This window comes from Myotis nattereri (genome assembly GCF_964212035.1).
Source record: "Myotis nattereri genome assembly, chromosome: 4".
NCBI classification, from domain to species: domain Eukaryota; kingdom Metazoa; phylum Chordata; class Mammalia; order Chiroptera; family Vespertilionidae; genus Myotis; species Myotis nattereri.
This window is the reverse complement of record NC_138079.1, coordinates 25,051,942-25,070,482: the sequence shown is the minus strand read 5'-3', so window position 1 is coordinate 25,070,482 and position 18,541 is coordinate 25,051,942. Positions and strand designations below refer to the sequence as shown.

The 18,541-nt window shown below is 41.2% G+C and overlaps 1 protein-coding gene across 1 annotated transcript in view; it reads left to right on the top strand.

Annotated features, from left to right (window-relative positions):
* Positions 1-14,298, top strand: part of MTRR (5-methyltetrahydrofolate-homocysteine methyltransferase reductase) — a 31,587-nt gene extending 17,289 nt beyond the window's left edge. Inside the window, exons 8-15 of the mRNA XM_081088884.1 lie at positions 282-370; positions 3,333-3,513; positions 6,496-6,538; positions 7,437-7,623; positions 10,615-10,733; positions 11,797-11,889; positions 11,989-12,171; positions 13,108-14,298. Coding sequence (XP_080945010.1) covers positions 282-370; positions 3,333-3,513; positions 6,496-6,538; positions 7,437-7,623; positions 10,615-10,733; positions 11,797-11,889; positions 11,989-12,171; positions 13,108-13,252 — 1,040 coding nt within the window. The 3' untranslated portion in view covers positions 13,253-14,298. The remainder of the gene's footprint in view (positions 1-281; positions 371-3,332; positions 3,514-6,495; positions 6,539-7,436; positions 7,624-10,614; positions 10,734-11,796; positions 11,890-11,988; positions 12,172-13,107) is intronic.
* Positions 14,299-18,541: the final 4,243 nt, after the last annotated feature.

The following is an 18,541-nucleotide window of genomic DNA, read 5'->3' as shown; positions in this document are numbered from 1 at the left end:
TCTGTTCCTTGGTTTTGGGTAATTTTCTTTCCTTTTTTATTTGGCATACCTAGATTTGGTCGTGATAGCTATTGAATTTGTTATTCTTTTATTTTTTTTGGTAAGGTACGTTTTTCTGCTGTATTTATTTTGGGGAAATTTTTTGACTGAATAAACAATGTCACAAATCCTACCTGTAACACTATAATGTAAGGCATTACTGTTACTTATGTTTTTAGGAATGCAAAACATTTTACTGTTTATTTTCTGTGTCACGAATGCCTTCCTGTCTCCCTGAAAAGGAGCAGCCTTGCCCCAGCATATACCCGAGAGATGTTCTCTCCAGTTCATTCTTACCTGGTGCCTCGAAATACGAGCAGTCCCTAAAAAGGTACTTTTCTTTCTTCTTTGGGGAACTGTTTACAAATATGCTTAGCTCTGTGGTTTATTAAATAGACCTGGTAACTGCCCTTTGAAGGCTTAGAAAATAGGATCTTCACAGCATGCTTTCAAAATTAATTCCCAAAGGTGTGTAGAATCTTTACAGTTGTCATAGGCAAATATTTTTATATTGTGATTACATTTAAATTTTATGTTTTCTATTGAAACAAGATTTGTTATATAGGGTTTTTTGTTAGTCTTTTACTGGACATTAACTTGATGTAGCACATTAGTGATGAAAGTGACCCTAGATGATGATCTTGTGTTATCCAACTTCACATTGACAGCTTGTCTCTCTAAAAGAGGGCAAGAAACATAGGAGAGTGTAGGCTCCCCCTCCCCCACCCCACTTGTCACCTAATTAATGTTGTTAAGCTTCCTTTTATGTAAAACTATGGACATATTTATTGTTAAGTCCGAATTCTTCAGGAAGTATTGAAAGGTTTTGGTAGGCTACATTGATATTTAGATGAATTTGAAGATAGAACTGTCCACTAGATGTCAGTGTTAGGCCCAGAGCTATATTTTTAAAAAATATTGTAACAGTTTTCTTCTAACCATTTCCCTCAAATGATGTTAAGGAGTAAAATTTTACATCCTGTGCTTTGCCAAACTGGTATGACCAGTGAGCATAAACAGTGCTGTTATTAGGCTAATGGTGCAGTTTTTATTCTGTTTTATTAATGTGTTTATTGCATTTGTCACCTTTGGGAAGCAAGCTACTCTAGAGAAAGGTTCAATCCTTGACATGATATGAGCAAATTTAGGATTCACTGTGCTGAAAGCTTTAGAATTTCATAAAGTATGTAAGCCTTTATATATATATTTTTTCTTACTACAAAAGTAATATGCTCATTGTAAACATTCAAGATACAAAAATAGCTAGCTCAGGAAGCAAAAGTCCCTTATAATCAAATCCTCAGAGTTAATGCTTGAATTTTGTTTTGTTAAAAAAAAAAATTAGGTGCTTTAGTATACATACCATTCTGTAACGTGCGGTTTTTTATCTAAAAAGAAATCAGGAGTTTGTATACCATAACATGGAAAGATTATTAGAGATAAAATAACAGATGACATGGATGCACCATAATTAAATTACTGACTTAATCATGGGCAGTTGGTTCTTTCCAGTTTTTCACTATTAAAAACAAACAAACCAGGTGGCCCTAGTTGGTTTGGCTCAGTGAATAAAGCATCGGCCTACCAACTGAAGGGTCCCAGGTTGGATTCCAGTCAAGGGCACATGTCCGGGTTGCAGGCTCTATCCCCAGTAAGGGCTGTGCAGGAGGCAGCCGATCAATGATTCTCTCTCATCATTAATGTTTCTATCTCTCTCTCCCTCTCCCTTCCTCTCTGAAATCAATAAAAATATATATATTTTTAAAAACCCCGGTGAACATTCTTTCACTATATTCATCTTTGCCACCTGTTTGAAATATTATTTTACACAAATTTTTTGGAGTAGAATTGCTACTTTAAAAATACTTGTATTTTAAATTTTTTCTAATGTTTGTCAGCTTATTTTCTACAAACAGTGCCGTATATCCTATTTTAGTGCCAATAAAGTTTTTATAATTCTAAAGTGAAAAATAACTTAAAGGATTTACAATTGCCATTGTTTTACTGTAATTTAGGATTTTCATTGATTTGAGAAATTGATGCAAAGTGTTACAGGTAAATGTTATTACCTTACCATAGATTCCTCCAGAGTCTTGGATGTTTATTCATTCTACTGCGTTTCCCGAGTGCTTGTTGTGTGATTGGCATTGTGTCTGGCACTTTGAGAAAGCCATGTGATGTGTTAGTCTCTGGATCATTTAGGCAAGTTCATAACTGAGCCCGTGGAAACCCGTGACCCCACAAGAGCAGCAATCTAGTCTACCCTGTTGAGGGAGTCCAGGACACACGATGTCTGAACCGTGGAATAAAAAGTAGCAGCATCCATTAGCATTTCAGATAGGATTTGATGCAAATAACTTGCTGAAGTGCTTTCATCCTAAATAACCTTGAGTAGTAAGAGCTGTGTTTGCCATTGAATGGATAAGCTTGGAATTGTGCGTTGGAATCGTAAGATGTTATTAGCATATTAGGTCTTTTGCCCAAGTGTTTGGACTTTGGCTTCAAGACTTTGTTTTGCTTTATTTGTTCATATTTTCCTCTTTCTACAATGAATCTGAGTGACTAAGTGTCCACATACTGCAGGGCGTTGGATGTTCTCACCCTCTGTCCCTTCAGCCTCATGTCCACATTCCTCTGCACCCAGATTGAACTGCACATGGTCCCGTGCCTTCATGTAGCCATGCCATCTGTTTAGCTTTCTTCACTCCCCTGTGGCCAGCCTTCAGCTCAGGCTTGCATTCTGTGAAGTCCTAACATCCTGTGTGTGCCCCTTTGGGGGAGGTAGCCTCTTGCACGCTTATTACTCCTTGACTTCTGTTGCTCTCACTAGCTGTGAACCCTTACAGGCTAGGTAGGTGTCATTTTGTCCCAGTGCCTATCACATCAAAAGCACTTAACAGTTGCCAAATAAATGTAGAAGTCTAGGTTGTCATCATCAGCTAAGACAAGAACAGTGTTGCGTCCTGAGACAAAATGTTGAGTTATGAGACTTCTTGGTCATTTTGACTCAGATACACCTGACATGTAATTTGAGATCATACTTTTGACTGAGGAGGTCGGTTTAGGACATAAGAAAGGTAAACAAAAATAGAACATAAACGTGGGTTTTCTTAACAGGCTGACAAAGCAAATAAGCAAAGTAAATTTTCTTTTTCTGACCACACTTGTAGTGGCTCTCTCACTTTTCCTTGGATAATCGGGCACATTCCCAGGTAGATGCTAACAGACAGTATAATAGCCATAACCCCAGAGCACGTGGAAATTTAAGTCTGCTTCCTTTGCTTGGGTCACAGGCATTTCTGCGAGCCCTTGTGGACTGTACCAGTGATGGTGCGGAAAAGCGAAGGCTGCAGGAGCTGTGCAGCCGACAGGGAGCGGCCGATTATAACCGTTTTGTGAGGGATGCCTGTGCCAGCTTGTTAGACCTTCTGCTCGCCTTCCCGTCCTGCCAGCCTCCGCTCAGCCTCCTACTCGGTGAGTGGTCATGGTCATGGCCCTGAGCTCCAGGGCAGCTTTTGGTGCTAAAGAACAATGGCTGCTGGCATGTGGCTCTTTGAATTCTATGCGGGACACGTCTGAATGATCTGTGAGCAGGAGGTAAACATCTTAACAGTTTGTCTTCCAGGCGTCGTGACATCAGAACTGCCTTCTAGAAGTCAGAAAGAATCCCTCTCCCAAGCTTTTTTCTTTCCTTTTTCTTCTGTTGTCACCATCATTTTCTCTCTTAATATAGCCTCTCTTTTTTATTATTGTCAGTATTATAGACATCCCCCAAATCTTTTTTGCTCAGCATTCGGTGTATTTTAATTTTACTGTTTTTCAGAAAGCATTTTTCTAAATTTTATCTAAAAACGAGCTTTCTAAGAAAAAAATGATTTAAAAAAATAATGAACATTATATTTAATTGATGGCGGTTGATGAGGTGTGCAGGAAGTGCTTTGTGTGCAGGAAGCAGAAGGAAACATTTTGTGTGCAAGTCCAGAATTAGGGTTCTTTAAGAGCAAAGGGCGGACTCATCATGTCCTCCCAGGACAAGGGGCATTATTTAGGGTGTTTCTAGGTGTTAAGCTGGGGGAGACCTGTCACAGAATATTCACATGTAAGTTGGTCCTGTTTTTTGTTCATACTGTCTATTGGGGTTCTCAAACTCCACAGAAGATTCTCTCTGAGGACCTGGTCCAGGGGAGGAAGGGACTTTCAGTGGAGTCTCGGTGACTCTTATTTCCCTATGCTTACAATTTTGTCATCTGCTCTCTGTACCTGTAGTGATACTTATAAAATCCCCAAAATTTGCATTTATCTTTGGTGGCAGGAAACGTGTATTGTACTTTTTACTGTTGGGCCAGCAAGGTGCCTTTTGATGCCAGTACATTTTAGGACCCTCTCCTGTACAAGTCAGCCCTGCTTTCTTGTTCCTTACATTTCTTAGTATTTTGATCTCTTTCCCCTCCTCAAAAGTGTTACCAAATGAGGCTGCTCTTCCCTACTTCTGTGTTCACACAAATACTCCCGCCTTTTTATTTGCGTTTTTTAGGCTAATAGAGGGCTTGGGGTAACATTCAGAACACGTGCAGGGAAGTCGTATGAAGTCTTGGGAAACTCTCAATCATAGTAAAGTGTGTTTCTTTTTATGGATTTCCAACTACCTTTTAAAACTTTTATATATCATTTATTACACCCTATTAATAAAAGCCTAATATGCTAACTGTCCTGTCAGCCGTTCAACCAATCAAAGCAGAATATGTTAATGATATGCTAAGGCCACTCAACCGCTCGCTATGACGTGCACTGACCACCAAGGGGCAAACAGTTGACCGGTCTACCAGTTGCTAGGATGTGCACTAACCACCAGGGGGCAGATGCTTTGACCAGTAGGTTAGCTTGTTGCTGGGGTCCAGCTGATCGGAACTAAGCGAGATGGGCCAGACACGCCCTGGAGCCCTCCCACGGTCCCTCCCCAGCTGTCAACCTCCCATATCCCTCCACAGCCCTGATCATGCACCGGTGGGCTCCCTCGGCCTGGCCTGTGCCCTCTTGCAATCCGGAAGCCCTCGGGGGATGTCAGAGAGCCAGTTTTGGCCCAACCCCAGAACGACCGGTTGGTATGATGCACACTGACCACAAGGGGTCAGACGCTCAACGCAGGAGCTGCCCCCTGGTGATCAGTGTGCTCCCACAGGGGAAGTGCTGCTCAGCCAGAAGCTGGGCTCGTGGCTGGTGAGTGCAGCTGTGGTGGTGGGAGCCTCTCCCACCTTCTCAGTAGCACTAAGGATGTCCAACTGACTGCTTAGGCCTGCTCCTCACAGGAGAAGGCACAGGTCGGGCTGAGGGACACCAACCCCCCATCCCCCAGTGCACAAATTTTGTGCACCGGGTCTCTAGTAGTTATATAAAAAATTTGAGCCCTGTATGAAACCTTTTTATATTTCTTAAAACTAAGCCATTTTAGAAAGGTCTTTCCAAATTTTTGCTAAGTAACTATAACAAATATGACATTGAAAATTTTTACTATTACCAATATGACTTTGAAAGTTATTACAAAGATAAAATTGAAAAATTCCAAAGCTTGTTAGCGCATGATTAGATATTCAAATACTGATTTCTTAACCTTCTTTAAAAGTGCCTATGTATCTTGAAACCACTATGTTTCTGGATAACCTGATTTAAAGTGCCTATCCCACCCTCCCCTTTGTTTTTTTTTTTTTTTTACTAGAATGTAAATATAAGAAGGAAAAATATTTTAAGCCTCAGTAGTTCCCATAATTTGTAAAATAGTGGTCTTTAATCTTTCTGGGGTCATGATCTTACTTCAAATCTGAAAACTGAACACTCCCCTCAGAAAGCTGCACACATACACTCAGAAAATTTAATGGGTTCCTTGACCCTTACCTACACTCATGGACCCTATTCTGTAACATCCTTTAGTTTTAGAAATCAGCCCTTAGGTAGAAATACTGATTTCAGATTGAGAAAATACAGTAAATCTAGTTTACTTTAGGAATTGGAGAAAAGTATTCAATAGTATTTTATTGTTTCTTTTTTTTTCCTTTCAATAATATTTTACATTGTGCATTTACATGTGCTTAAAATATTATTTAAAACTAAAACTTTTTTTAATATATTTTTATTGATTTCAGAGAGGAAGGGAGAGAGAGAGAGAGACAGAAACATCAATGATGAGAGAGAATTACTGACCGGCTGCCTTCCACAGTCCTCCACTGGGGATCAAGTCCACAACTTGGGCATGTGCCCTTGACTGGAATTGAACCTGGGACCCTTCAGTCCTCAGGCTGATGCTCTATCCACTGAACCAAACTGGCTAGGGCTAAAACAAATTATTTTTAATATTCTAAATAAAATAAAAATCAAATGAGAACTTGAATTTTTTTATCCCTTATGTAGCATTTATTTTCAGTAGCTGTGAATTAATGATTGCTTATTTTTATTTTTTTCTAGAACACCTTCCTAAGCTCCAGCCCAGACCATATTCATGTGCAAGGTACTGATATTTATTAACATGATATATAGTATTTTCCTCCCAAAATGTTATGGAAGTCCAACTTCCAAATCCTTCGCATTTATTCAGTGAAATCTTACCCGATTGTGGTGACAATAGCAGGCAGAACGAGGAGTGAAGCTGACCAGTGTCAAGTCTCCCATCCTCCCCGAGGTCAGAGTAGGGGCTCTTCAGTGGGGCCATGCTCCCACTTCTCTAGGTCCTCCTCCTGCCACCATTGTTGTGTGCCCAGCGGCCTTCATGGGGCAGTGGGTAAGGGTGGGGAGGAGCGGGAAAAGTGTATGAATCTTATCTAGTCTTGAAGGCAAACAGGTTATTAGAAACTTCCCAGAATGTTATCACAAAATGTGGGGGTGGGGGAGACTTTTAAGTAGCAACAGAATTCTTCTCTCAGAGGAGTCAGAAGGTACATTCGCGCTCAAGGGAATACAGGGAGGAGCAAAAGTAGGTTTACAGTTGTTCATATGGAAATAATACAATAACTTATCAGTAATAACACAAAAATAATTCTGTTTCTTGTACTCACAACTAAACCTACTTTGCCCCTCCCTGTGTTCTCACTGCAATAAAAAAAGCTTAGGCTCTAACCGGTTTGGCTCAGTGGATAGAGTGTCGGCCTGCGGACTGAAGGGTCCCAAGTTCAATTCCGGTCAAGGGCGTGTACCTTGGTTGTGGGCACATCCCCAGTAGGGGGTATGCAGGAGGCAGCTGATGGAAGTTTCTCTCTCATCAATGTTTCTAACTCTCTATCCCTCTCCCTTCCTCTCTGTAAAAAATCAGTAAAATATATTTAAAAAACAACAACAAAAAAACCCCAAAACTTAGTTTGGCCTGAATGTTTTAGTCTTAACAGTGTTTAAAAATGTGTGTGTCTTTGCAGCTCAAGTCTGTCTCACCCAGGGAAGCTTCACTTTGTTTTCAACATCGTGGAGTTTCTGTCCAACACCACACCCGTGGTTCTGCGGCGAGGCGTGTGCACAGGCTGGCTGGCCACGTTGGTTGAATCAGTTCTTCAGCCGAACAGGCATGCATCCCATGCAGACGGCGGGAAAGCCATCGCTCCACAGGTGCTAGGAGTGTGCAGTGTTGGCATCACTGAAATGATGTTTTTTGCCTAGTTAGAAAGAACATGTCGTCTCCCTGCATTATCCATTAGATTATGCCATACTTGAATTTTTAAATCGCTGTTGGAAAACATTGCTTTCACTCCCTGTTAAGTAGTCCATGCATTTCATAAATGTGTAAGCATGAATTTTATATGATACAGTCTTTCTCTTTGCTTGTCATATTCATAGAAGACTTCTGTGAATATTCTTGGTAGATTGGCACAGGATGAGTCAGGTGAATATTAAAAACAGCCTCATTTTATGTTTAGGCTGTATCCTGTGTCCCAAATAATTCCTTTTAGGAATAATAATTCCTAAAATAATTCCTCAATTGACAGAGACTGATTTTATGTCCTTCAGTCTGGGTGGTAGGAGTTTCACTTGCCCCTGCCCCTACCTTTTTGTCAGCCATGGTGTGTAGATTCGGAATTAGTGCTGTTAGTGAGGAAACTGTGGAGGATCACTTTTAAAACCCATAGAGGAAAATTTTATTTGATTTATTAGAAACAAACTGGACATATTTCTATCTAGATGTAGTGACATCTTTTATATTTTGATATAGCACTCAGCAGAATCTCATTCAAGACCACATGCATAGGCAGCAATTTAAAGTTGTCCCTCCAAGCCCATAAGGAAGACTGAAATTTAAAAAACAAAACAAAAAAACTTCAGGCTTTATTGTGAAGTCTTCTTTCTCCATGGCATTGAAGAAATGGCTGTGTCATTTGTAGCATTATCTTATGACTGGTGGTTACTACGTTATTGGAGTTGAAAAGGTCACAGCCCTTAGGGAATTAAGACCTCTGGTATATACTTGATAGTGCCTACAAGAAGCCTGCTGGTTGAAATTGCCCTTTAACTTAGTATTTTCTCAGTCTGCTGCCTGAAACAGAGGTGCTTTACTCGTGTGTGTCTGTCTATCTGTCTGTCTCCATCTGTTCCTCTCCTCCCCCCTCCAAACTCCTATATTTATTATGTCACAACAAAATATTGAGAACCTGAGAAAATTCCTTTTTTGAAGAAAAAATAGTACTAATGTCAAAGTATTATGTCACTTCATGATCATATAAAAAATAGCTGATAATCTCCAAAGAGTTAAAAAATAAAATATATCCATAATGTGTCACAAACACTCAGCAGGGGTGCCTTTCCCCTATTCTTTCTTTCCTTCTGCCCTTTTTCCCCTCTGTCTTTCCCTAATTTAAAAGATTTTTATTGACTACCCAGTATGCAGAGCCAGAGGTGCATGTAGAAAGGATACAATTTAACACTAAGTTTCATGGTGCTTAGTATACCATATGCTATTAGAAAGTGTGGAGAATGTTAAGGGCATGACCCTCCCCCCGCTGGTAGGTGATACAACTGTTCACAGTTATTCCTGCCCACCCGCCCATTAATGTTTAACCTCTGCCACATCCAAGCAGGACCTGGTGGTGTGGTGTGACTTCTTCCCTCAGTCTTCCCTCTGACGTAAGGACAGGATTGTCCGTCCAGGCCAGGCCTGCTCCTTGGGCGAGATCCCAAGTGAAGGAAATCCAGGTAGCAGAGCCTACCTGCAGCCTTTAAAGAGAGCCAGAGTGTGTGGTGCTGTGGACCCTCTGAGACTTACTGCAGCAAGAGCCGGCTGCTGCTCTGGTCTCCTCGCAGCACCTAGAACATAGAGAGCAGGCTCTCACTAGCCATCCCTGCCATGCCCATCGTGTCCGCCTTATTTTGTTTTGTGAGACTTAATGACTCATTCTAGGGATATGTGTTTGTTGATTGTCTTTTCCACCCACTAGAATGTGAGTCCCATGAAGATGGATTTGGTTTTGCTCCTTTCTCTATTCCTCATACTTTTCATACTGAGTACCTTCAATAAAATTGTTAAATGAGTCAAATGAATAGACTCATTTGAGGGGTCTTCAAACTACGGCCCGCGGGCCACATGCAAATACAAATATTGTATTTGTTCCTGTTTTGTTTTTTTACTTCAAAATAAGATATGTGCAGTGTGCATAGGAATTTGTTCATAGTTGTTTTTTTAAACTATAGTCTGGCCCTCCAACGGTCTGAGGGACAGTGAACTGGCCCCCTGTTTAAAAAGTTTGAGGACCCCTGGACTAAGGAGATATTAATTACGGTCTCATTCCAAAATGAGAACAATGATTTGACACAGCTCTGCCAATTCTTCTCTTAAAAAGTAAGTCCTGTCGATGAATTTCATATGATTTTCCTTGAATTCAAGGTTGAAATATATACAGTAAGCTTGGACTATAGAGTGGATTCCTATGTTTTTAACTCTTAGTGTTCACCCAGCATAACTTGGGCATGTGGCAAAGTGAACCTGGAAAGAAGTATATTTACCAACTGATTTCCTTGTAAGCACCCCAGCACATGATTTAGAAGAAAAATAGTGAAAAGATTTTATCTGTCTCCATCACTTATTCTTTTAGTTTTGCACAAACACTAGTAACATTGGACCCAGCATACCGTAGCACAATCTCTAAATCTTCAGAGCAAGCTCTTACTTTCCCCTTTAGTTCCTTAATTTTCACTTAAAACCTTTCACCCCATCTTAATGTTAATGTTGTGTGTGCAAACTTGAGTCATGTCTTCATTGTTTCTGCTTATCTCCAAAATGCATGCAATAGGTTGCATGCTAGGAAACAGATCTTATTCATGGAACTAGAAAAAGATTATATAAGTCATGTTCTACCTCAGAAATATCATGCCTGTCATTTTTAAAATACCATAGATGTGGATGGAAAATAAAAATGTGTAAGACAGGCTTATTTCTCTGTAGTGACAAATATGTTTGTGGTTTCAGTAAGATGTAATGCTGCTGTTTAATTTTATGATGTTTCTTTTAGGGGAATTTGCACTTTCTCCTTTCTTTAGCAAATATCATGTCGGTTATAGGCTTTGTCTAGGTTTTCTTTCATACTTATGACTGTTGGGTTACTGTTGCAGATATCCATCTCTCCTCGCACAGCAAACTCTTTCCACTTGCCGAATGACCCCTCCGTCCCCATCATCATGGTGGGTCCGGGAACTGGAGTAGCGCCCTTCATTGGTTTCCTGCAGCATAGGTAAGCGCCGTCTGGCTGGTGAGCACATGTGGTCCTGGGTGGGAATAGAACAGAGAGCATTTTTGTTTCTCCCTTGGTTTTTAGGATAGTATTGGATTTTGCTTATAAAGTTTTTATTTGAAAAATTTATGATCAAATGTGTGATAGCATAACAATTTGTCACCATGGGAAAAGTAAAGATGCTGTCTTCTGGAGATTCACTTTGTGCTGGAGCTTCCCTTCTCACCGCAGCACTTTCCTTTTCTCCCTGGGGCACTCGCTGCTGGAGACAACATTTCCAGCAGAGCTTCATGCTGTAATGCTGTGCAGGCTGTCCCATCTATTAAGTAGATAAAATTGGTGGTGACAGCGCCAATTACACCAGAAGTTTCAAAGTTAAGCCTCAAACATCTATAATATTCAATGGATGATACTAATGGATATAATTTTTTCTGAGAACAGAATTGTTTGAAATAAAATAAATAAAATGTGTTTCTCTCCCCATACGTAAAATAATGAACAGCTTTTATGTACCGTTCCCCAGATACGAGAGTAATGCAATTTGGACATAATCTGGACATAATCTTGCTGTCATTTTACTCTTTTACCTTAAGAAAGCGGAAGAGTGATGGCAGACACACTCGGCATGTCTCATTGGTGTGCCCGGCGTTTCTGACACTCCACAACAGAGCGTTCTTCCTTTCGAAGCCCTGTGCCGCTTTCCAGTGTATTAACTAAGTGTTCATTTTATTCATACGATTGACATTAATATTGAATGTCGAAGTCAGTCTAAGTTTCACAATGTGGTGGTTGCATTTTCCGTGTTACTAAGATGTCCTGTAGAGCTCCTAGGTGTCTACAGCTCAGAGACGCTGACTCATTGCAGTGGCTGCTGCAGGGCTGAGGTGCCCTGAGGAGAGTAAAACGTTAAAATGTTAATTCAGTGAGTGAACTTTCAGAGACTTCAAAGGTAGAGTTTACGCACAGTTCTGGGTTGGCTGGTGGAATTTCCTAGCCAAACAGAGAGATTGGTTGTATATACATATTCCTTAAGTTAAACATCTCACCTTTCTCTTTCACGTAGAGAGAAACTCCAAGAACAGCATCCAGACGGACACTATGGGGCGATGTGGTTGTTTTTTGGCTGTAGACATCAGGAGAGGGATTACTTATTCAGGTACTCTACAACTCTAGTATTGTCTGCCTCAACCACGGGGGTGCGATTCTCATTGCAGACTTTTCAACTTTAAATCACAAACCTTCCGGTGTATTTCAGAGAAGAGCTCAGACATTTCCATAAGCATGGAATCCTAACTCACCTGAAGGTTTCCTTCTCAAGAGACTCTCCTGCCAGGGAGGAGCAAGCCCCAGTGAAGTATGTGCAGGACAACATCCAGCTTCACAGCAAGCAGCTGGCAAGGCTCCTCCTTCATGAGAACGGTTACATTTACGTGTGTGGGTAAGCAGCCCTCATGCTCAGGTGCCAGGTAGGGGATGCAGGCAGTGATATTTACTAAAGGAGCAAGGCACCAATCGGGTAATAACCCAGACACGGAGGGAGGAGATATTAGATACTTAAGTACAGGAAGAGAAATGTAAGTTCTGAAATGACTTTAACATATATTTTACTGTAAGGGGCAGGTCAGATTCAGTTCCTGAAGTGCTAGTGTCCTGTCCAACACTTCTTTCATTTAACAAATATTCAAGTGCCTACTGAGTATTTGGCTTTGTTCAGATGGTGAGAGGTATGAAGATAAATGAGATCCCTGCCACCAGACAGGGCATTCCCTGGGTGGGGAGCAGGTGACCAGATGCCTACAATATAGCAAATGCTCTGCAGGGGACTGCAGGGCATTGGGGAGGGGGCACCTCACTCTTCCTGTAAATGAACAGAGCTGAGACACGTCAAAGCATTGAGAGAAGGGCCAGGCACATGGACGTTCTCAGTAAGTGGGTCTGCCAGTGCGTGTGTGTGGGTGGGTGGGTGTGCGTGCGCATAGTCACACACACACATGTGAAGCCTTAGACCTGTAAAAAATCTTATTGCCCTTGGGATGCAAGTGCCTCTCTGTGACTTGAGAATTGGGGAGGGAATGAGAGGTGAGCAGAAGCCAGATGGGAAGGTCCTACGACACTTAAGGTTTGGGCCGCTCCCAGGACACGGACATTGAAGGAGAGGAGTGTAAGCTGTGACCAGTGCGTGTTAGAATGGTCACTGTGGGAAGGCCTGGTGTTGGGGGAGTGACGGGACTGGGTCTGGGAGACATCGGGGGACTCTTTCTGGAGAAATGGAGGACTAAAGTGTAGTGATAGGGGCGCCTTAGGTTCATGAATTAAGGAAGATTTGGTAAAAATTCCTGTGTTAAACATTGGTACTATTATTTCTTTTTTCTAGAGATGCTAAGAATATGGCCAGGGATGTAAATGATACCCTTGTGGAAATAATAAGCAAAGAGGTTGGAGTTGATAAACTGGAAGCAATGAAAACTTTGGCTACTTTAAAAGAAGAAAAACGCTATCTTCAGGATATATGGTCATAAAATCAGAAAATGAAGAGAATTAAGGGTTTTTTTTGGCTGAAAGTACTAAAAGACAACTTCACTGAAGTTTGAGACTTTCGATTTTTAAAATTAAAAAAAAAATTTAACTTTTCTTAGGGAGAGTGGGGAGTGGATCACTTAATAGAATAACTAACTTCCAGTTCAGTTTTCCTTATCCACCCCTAATCCCCCTCCCCTCCCCAAACCAGCCTGTGGCCTGTAGGCCCCCTGAGCTGAGGGGCAGCCCTCACTCCCCCCCAGCACCTCCCTCCTGGGGCCACTTCTACATCCTGGGGAACTTCAGAGAGACCTGACCAGATCGCAGGGAGCCTGTATCTGTGCATGTGGTGGTTTCCCAATGTGGGATGTGGGCACCAGAGTCCCCCAGGCAAATAGTTAAATCTGGGAACTCATGTTGCCAGTTTTATAAATAATGTAAAAATAACTTATCATTCTCATATGAAATGTACCATAAAGAGTATGTGTTAAAATGACACATGTATAGCATATCTGATTATGTTTCTATTACATTATCAAATGTTTATTTTCATTCCCAAAACTATATTTCTGATAACAAATGTTTTAAGGTAATGCTTATAGGGAATTTTTTGTGTGTGATCCTAGAAATGTAAAATATATTTTGAAATTCTACTCTGGCATATGATTTCTTTATCTCAGTTACTTTTTAACATCACTATTCCAGAATTTAGGAAAATTTGCATTCAATTTACAGATGTGAGCAAAAACATATAGTAAAGCTACAACCTCTTTTTCCTCCCTCGCACCCCCTCCCCCCCCCCCAAATCTTTTTATTTCTCCTTTTGGCATGTTTTGTAGTTTTTCCACAGAATTTAACTTACCCCCATCATCACTCAAACTGTATCTTAGGCTTAAAATGTCTACTTAAATTAATGAAAAGGAAAGAAAAAAATGTTTAAATTTTACCATTTTCTTAACATGTTATATCTTCACTATGTTAAAATGCAGAAACTGGAATACAAAATGTCCTGTATATAACTGTCATTCCTTCCTTTTCACTGTTTTTGTTATTTAAAAAAAAAAATGCTCTTTCTTCATTGTTTAACTTAGTATAGTGCCTCAGAATCTCCATGGGTGATGGAGGTTGCTGAAGGGTATTTTCAGTATACTGTCAGATATTAATCAAAATTTGAAGAGGAATTGGTCAGGAAGGTTTTGTTGCCTTTAACTTGCAGTTTGGCCTCGTGGTATATCAGGATGATGTTCTAACCAACTGAACTACCTGGCCAGGGCCTTTAATCTCATCTTTTTAAATCTTCATTCCAAACCAGGCTCTTGTTTGTAGATTAGAATTTTAGTTCAAATTGCAATGGCCTTTATAGGTTTATTTTTCTGTTGGAAACAAAAAACCCCTATATTTTGAAGCTGTACCATTTGAAACATGCCTGCCAATAAGCAAGCAAACAGACTACCACTGGAAGGGAACTTTCCTCATAAGGAGCAAGGGAGACATGGCTGTGGTAACTTGAATCGGAGCGTCACACCCCTTGGGAGTTATGGGTAAGGATGGAAACACATCATAGAATGGCATCGCTCTAAGTGCAGTGGCTTTATTAACATATTAGGTAGAACACAATTCAATTATGTAAGGCTCATCCAACAAGGATTTATTTAAATTTAGCTTGTGCCCTTGAAACATCCTGCTAGTCTGGCCTTTGTAAAAGACAAACCTAATCTATTTATTTTCCTCCTCCCCCCCCTCAACCCTTATTGAGACAAATAAATAAAAATAAAACTGGTAGGCCAGACCAGAAGACTGGATATAGCTATGATTTAGACTTGGCTAAATATGTTTGGAGAGACATTTGTGTTTAAGGTCATTAGGGACCAGTTAATACAAGGAGACAAATGTATCTCCAAGAAGAGGCTGATGGTATAAAGGAGTTAATTGATACTTTAACCTGCTGTTTCTCCCGAGGGTGGGCATATACAGTTGAAACTTCTTACATTTATGTTATAAGGTTTCCTTTATTTTATTTTAAAAGCATGTATTTATAATCAAGTAGTATTAACTTTACCCAAGGAACTAAAAATAGTAGGGGAACCAAGGAAGGTAAACATATTTCAAGGCCGTCTTTATTAAGAAACTCCTTGGGCAAGCAGAAATGCTTTCCAATTGCTCACATCAAATTCTAGGTCCTAGTTAACTTCAGCTTCTGCGGTTGAATTGTCCTGTAACTGGAGTCTTCTGTTTCCTTAGAGAGTAGCCATACCAGTATTCCTTGGGAGAAGTCACTAATAAACACTCCTTAAAGGCACAAGACAAAGGGAGGCCGAGAGCATGTGAATGTTATGTCATAGGGGGAAATCGGGACATTCACCAGTTCATCTGCAACTTACGACATGGAATCTATCATATAGAAACACTCGGCAAATAGATGTTTGCTGTATAAGGGGTTTATTGTAGTACTGTTGGCATCGTGGACATTTAGGAATAAGTTACATGTCCATCATTACAGAACAGTTGTTTGCCCATACTGTGAAATACTTTGCAGCCATTAAAAAGACTGCAATAGCAGCAAATGCCCTGATTCTCAAGGCATATAGTTATGTGGAAAATGCAACTTAATTTTTAAAAGATCATCTGATGCATTCGATTTCTCCTGAAAACAAAAAGTGTTAAATTCGTAAGGATACGTTGAACCCCTTGTGTGGGTAGCTCTTTGGTGTCTGACTTCATCCCTCCCACCCTGCTGGGGTCCAACCCCAGCGGGTCCAGGGGTCCCCAAAGGTGTGGACGGAGTCAGCAAAGAAGGAATGACACGGAGACAGCATTCAGTTGATCAGCAGCCTAACCAGGATCTCTAGCCAAGTTCTGGTCAGGATCTCCAGCGAAGTTCTGGTTAGGCTCTCCAGCCAGGTTCTGTGTCCATGTTCTCTTGCTAGGTTCTCCAGGTTCTCCAGCCAGGTTCTCCAGCCAGGTTCTGTCCAGGTTCTCCAGCCAGGTTCAGTCACCAGGTTCTAGTCAGGTTCTCTTGCCAATTTCTGTAGTCAGGTTCAGTCCAGGATCTTTTGCCATGTTCTCTCGCTAGGTTCTGTCTCTAGGTTCTGAGGCCAGTTTCTGTCCAGGATCTTTTGCCATGTTCTCTCCAGCGAAGTTCTTCTGTCTCTAGGTTCTGTGTAGGTTCTGTCTTCTAAGTTCTGTCTTGTTACATCTGTATTTATACCAGTTGATTCCAATCCTATCAATCTCTATTCCAAAGGTTAGGGCGTTTCTTATCTCCATTCCAGGGAGTAAAGATTGTGTAGCTTAAGCATGATTGTTTGTAGTTAAAGTGATTAATTACCCGTCTGGCACTTAGTTAAGAGGTTTTATTCCCTCCCTAACTTCAGGGGAAAATCCCTACCTGGGGAAACAACCTTTCTCAGAGACCTTGGTTAAAACACATAGTGCCAAGAAGGTGAGCAAACATATTAAGAACAGTATGCCATATATGCCAGGTCCCTTGAAGCAGCAAGGATGGACCGGCTCCCGGCACCACCCCCTTCAAGAATTAAAAAACAAGAGAGATAACATCTATGACAACCCCACTAATTCATGCTCAGGTGACTTAACTGGTTTAACTTTTTTGTCCTGCCCTCGCAATTGGAGGGTTTTCTCCCTGTCCCTTGAGAGCATATCTACTTCTTTCCATGACTCCTTAAACCTGATTATTTCCCTTAGCCAGGCTGCTCCCGGCCCATATGTCCACTAGGGACTTAGCTCTTCCTATTTAAAGTTTTATGTCCATAGAATGAGTGTAGGATAAGCTTTCCCTAAATTACTAATTGCTTTTTTAAAAAATATTTTACTGATTTTTTATAGAGAGGAAGGGAGAGGGATAGAGAGTTAGAAGTATCGATGAGAGAGAAGCATTGATCAGCTGCCTCCTGCACACCTCCTACTGGGGATATGCTTGCAACCAAGGTACATGCCCTTGACTGGAATCGAACCTGGGACCCTTCAGTCCCCAGGCTGATGCTCTATCCAGTGAGCCTAAATTACTGATTTCGATGAGGGAAGCTGATGAAGGGTTCAGAGTTCTATTGGCAGTTAACAACTATTTCTTTTGATAACTGACTTGGTTATTTTACCACAAAAAGAGGAAAGTACTTGGAATCTAACTGTAATATACTAGAGGCCCCATGCACAAAATCTGTGCAAGGAGCTCGGCCCTTGCAGCCCCAGCGGCTTTGTCTGGAAGATCATCCAGAAGGATGTCCAGAAGGTTATTCAGCTGTTCAGTCTAATTAGCATATTAGCTCTTTATTATATAGGATACCAGACTGCTCTAGAGAAGTATGAGCCAAGGAAACTCTTCTTACCCTGTGATTCAGTGATCTATTTTTCACAAATCCATGTTTGCTCCAGTTGAAATGTCCACAGCTGGGAAAACTCAACTGGAGGGCTGGAGGATTCACCTTAAAGATGACTCAACCACATGGAGGGGAACTGGTGCTGACTGTGAGCTGGGAGCTCAGCAAGGGTTGTGGGCCAGGGGCTTCAGGTTGTTTCTAGGTGGGCCTCTATACAGGATGGTTGGGTTTCCCTACAGTATAGTTACTGGGTTCTAAAAGCAATCATCCCATGAAAACAAAGCAGGAGTGTATTATATTTTACCTAGAGGCCCGGTGCACAAAATTCCTGCACTTGATGGGGGAGTCTCTTAGCCTGGCCTGTGCCCTCTTGCAGTCCAGGAACCATCGGGGGATGTCTGACTGACAGCTTAGGCCTGTGGGGAGAGGCTCCCGCCACCGCCGCTGCACTTGCCAGCCGTGAGCCCAGCTTCTGGCTGAGCGGTGCATTGAGCATCTGCCCCCGGTGGTCAGTGCACATCATAGCAACCAGTCATTCTCACCATGCGGTCAATTTGCATATTAGCCTTTTATTATATAGGATGACCCACCCTTAGAAGTAATGTAGGGTCCATTCCACCATGCCCTATTGGTTGAGGCAGTCTTAAGGCTTACTCAGGTTCAAAAGGAGGGGATATAGACCCCATCTCTGGATCAGGGGCAGAAGTAGGCCATGGATTGGCCACACCTTGGTTTTAAGAAATAGTACTGACAGAATTGATTATTGGATCTGAGGAAGAATACAATAGCAGTTGAGCAAATGTAAAAACTGAGAAACTGATCTTCCCAGATCATTCTCAATTAGATCTTCTGCAGTTTGGTTGATAATGAATTTTCCAAAACAAAGTAACACTTACCTTCAAATGCAAATGCAAAAGAATAACAATTTTAAAAATAAGCCTAACCAATCAAGCA